The sequence below is a fragment of the Colobus angolensis genome, unplaced genomic scaffold, assembly GCF_000951035.1.
Source record: "Colobus angolensis palliatus isolate OR3802 unplaced genomic scaffold, Cang.pa_1.0 Scaffold64, whole genome shotgun sequence".
In the NCBI taxonomy this organism is placed as follows: Eukaryota; Metazoa; Chordata; class Mammalia; order Primates; family Cercopithecidae; genus Colobus; species Colobus angolensis.
In genome coordinates this window covers 860848-863444 of record NW_012120043.1, presented here as the reverse complement: position 1 = coordinate 863444, position 2597 = coordinate 860848, and the positions used below count along the sequence as shown (strand labels likewise).

At 56.4% G+C, this 2597-nt stretch overlaps 1 protein-coding gene across 1 annotated transcript in view; it reads right to left on the bottom strand.

Moving 5' to 3' along the window:
* The window catches only part of CNN2 (calponin 2), a 4600-nt gene extending 2531 nt beyond the window's left edge, over positions 1-2069 (bottom strand). Inside the window, exons 1-2 of the mRNA XM_011963992.1 lie at positions 1994-2069; positions 1756-1893 (exon numbers count right to left, since the gene is read on the bottom strand). Coding sequence (XP_011819382.1) covers positions 1756-1893; positions 1994-2056 — 201 coding nt within the window. The 5' untranslated portion in view covers positions 2057-2069. The remainder of the gene's footprint in view (positions 1-1755; positions 1894-1993) is intronic.
* Positions 2070-2597: the final 528 nt, after the last annotated feature.

The following is a 2597-nucleotide window of genomic DNA, read 5'->3' as shown; positions in this document are numbered from 1 at the left end:
CTGCCTCAGCCTCCCAAGTAGCTGGAATTACAGGCGCCCGCCACCACGCCCAGCTAATTTGTGTATTTTTAGTAGAGACAGGGTTTCACCATGTTGCCAGGCTGGTCTTGAACTCCTGGCCTCAAGTCATCCACCTGCCTCGGCCTCCGAAAGTGCTGGGATTACAGGCCTGAGCCGCCGCGCCCGGCCCACGGGGCTGTTTCATCCCAGTGTCCCTTGCTTTGGGCAACAGCTCAGGTCTCCAGGGCTCAGGCCAAGGACTGTGGGCATGGGGAGGTGGTTTTCACCTCCTCTCTCTTACCTTCTACCACCTGCTCCTACCCAATCCCCGGGCACCCTGGCCAGGCCACTGGCACTGCCCCTCACTGGGATGCCTGCACCCAACTCCTCCCTGACCGCCATTCCCCACGTGAGGTTACCAGGCAGCCACAGTGGGCTTCTGAAAACACCATTTGGAGTAGAGTTATCCCAGGAGAAAACCGGCGCCCTTCCCCCTTCCTCTAACAGCCCAACCCAGTTCCAATGTCGAGACCTTACTGTTCCTTCTGCGCAAGACACCATCCCACCCACGCTCCCGGACTGCCCCAGACACCGTCCCACCCATGCTCCGGGTCTACACCAGACACCGTCCCACCCACGCTCCCGGACTGCCCCAGACACCGTCCCACCCACGCTCCGGGTCTACACCAGACACCGTGTCCCACCCACGCTCCCGGACTGCCCCAGACACCATCCCACCCACGCTCCGGGTCTACACCAGACACCGTGTCCCACCCACGCTCCCGGACTGCCCCAGACACCATCCCACCCACGCTCCCGGACTGCCCCAGACACCGTCCTACCCACGCTCCTGGTCTGGGCTTGAGGGTCACTAGATGCTCAACATTGGTCTAATTCTTCTCCTTCAAGGCATTTCTCCCAGTTGACAGCTTATTTATTACTTTTGGTATTATTATTTTTTGAGAGAGTCTTGCTCTGTTGCCCAGGTTGGAGGGCAGTGGTGCGGTCAGCTCACTGCAACCTCTAACTCCTTGGCTCAACCTCCCGAGGAGCTGGGATTACAGGCGCGTGCCACCACACCCAGCTAATTTTTGTATTCTTAGTAGAGATGGGGTTTCATCATGTTGGCCAGAATGGTCTCGAACTCCTGAGCTCAAGTGATCCTCCCACCTCGGCCTCCCAAAGTACTGGGATTACAGGTGTGAGCCACCACGCCTGGCCAGAGCTTACATATGATGCGTAATAAAATGCTGTGTTCACTTTTGCATGCCTCCCCCATCAGACTGAACTCCATAAAGGGGTAGACCATGTCTTTCCTGTTCACCAAGGAATCCGAAGTGCCTGGCACCTTGTGGATGCTCAGAAATATTTGCAAACGAGGCCAGGCTCGGTGGCTTACGCTTATAATCCCAGCACTTTGGGAGGCTGAGGCGGGCGGATCACCCGGTCAAGAGTTCAAGATCAGCCTGGCCAGCACGGTGAAACCCCATCTCTACTAAAAATACAACAATTAGCCGGGCGTGGTGGCAGGTGCCTGTAGTCCCAGCTAATTGGGAGGCTGAGGCAGGAGGATCGCTTGAACCTGGGAGGCGGAGGTTGCAGTGAGCTGAGATCACACCACTGCACTCCAGCCTGAGTGACAGAGAGAGACTCCGTCTCAAAAACAAACAAAAATTTGCAAACACATGAATGCAACAGCTACATCCACCCCGCTGTGTGACTCTGGGCAGGTGGCTGCCCCTCTCTGGGCCTCACCTTCCCCGCCAGGGCGAGAAGAGACACCTGCACCTGTGTCATGTTCCCACTCTCAAACAGGTCGTTGGCCTCAAACAGGTCCACGGGGTTCATGCCGTAGCTGACCATGGCCTTGATGAAGTTGGACAGGTTTTCTAGCTGGGAGGAGGTAAGAGAGGGACGGTGAGTGGGCCTCAGTCTCCCCACCTGTTAGGTGAGCCCCCAGCACCATCCCTACTCCACCCCACCAGCCCCTCACCTGGTGCCAGTTCTGCATGGAGCGGTTGATCTTCGGAACGGAGCCTGGCTGTAGCTTGTTCATGAGTCTGGAGGGCACAATATGGGGTGGGGGGAACAGAAACCTCCATGAACAACGAAGAATTGTGAAGGCCTGATGCTGATCTCAGCCAAGCTCACGCCTTCCAGGGCAAATTCACTGCCTCTCCCCGGGCCTCAGTTTCCACTCCTTTTATTTTTTTTTGACACTGAGTCTGGCTCTATCACCCAGACTGGAGTGCAATGACGCTATCTAGGCTCACTGCCACCTCCACCTCCCGGGTTCAAGTGATTCTCCTGCCTCAACCTCCCAAGTAGCTGGGATTACAGGCGCCCGCCACCACGCCCAGCTAATTTTTGCATTTTTAGTAGAGACAGGGTTTCCCTATGTTGTCCAGGCTGGTCTCGAACTCCTGACCTCGTGATCCATCCACCTCAGCCTCCCAAAGTGCTGGGATTACAAGCGTGAGCCACCATCCTGGGCCTCAAGTTTCCACTATTATAAAGTAATCTTTGGCCGGGTTTGGTGACTCAGGCCTGTAATCCCAGCACTTTGGAAGGCTGAGGAAGGGAGATCACGTGAGGTC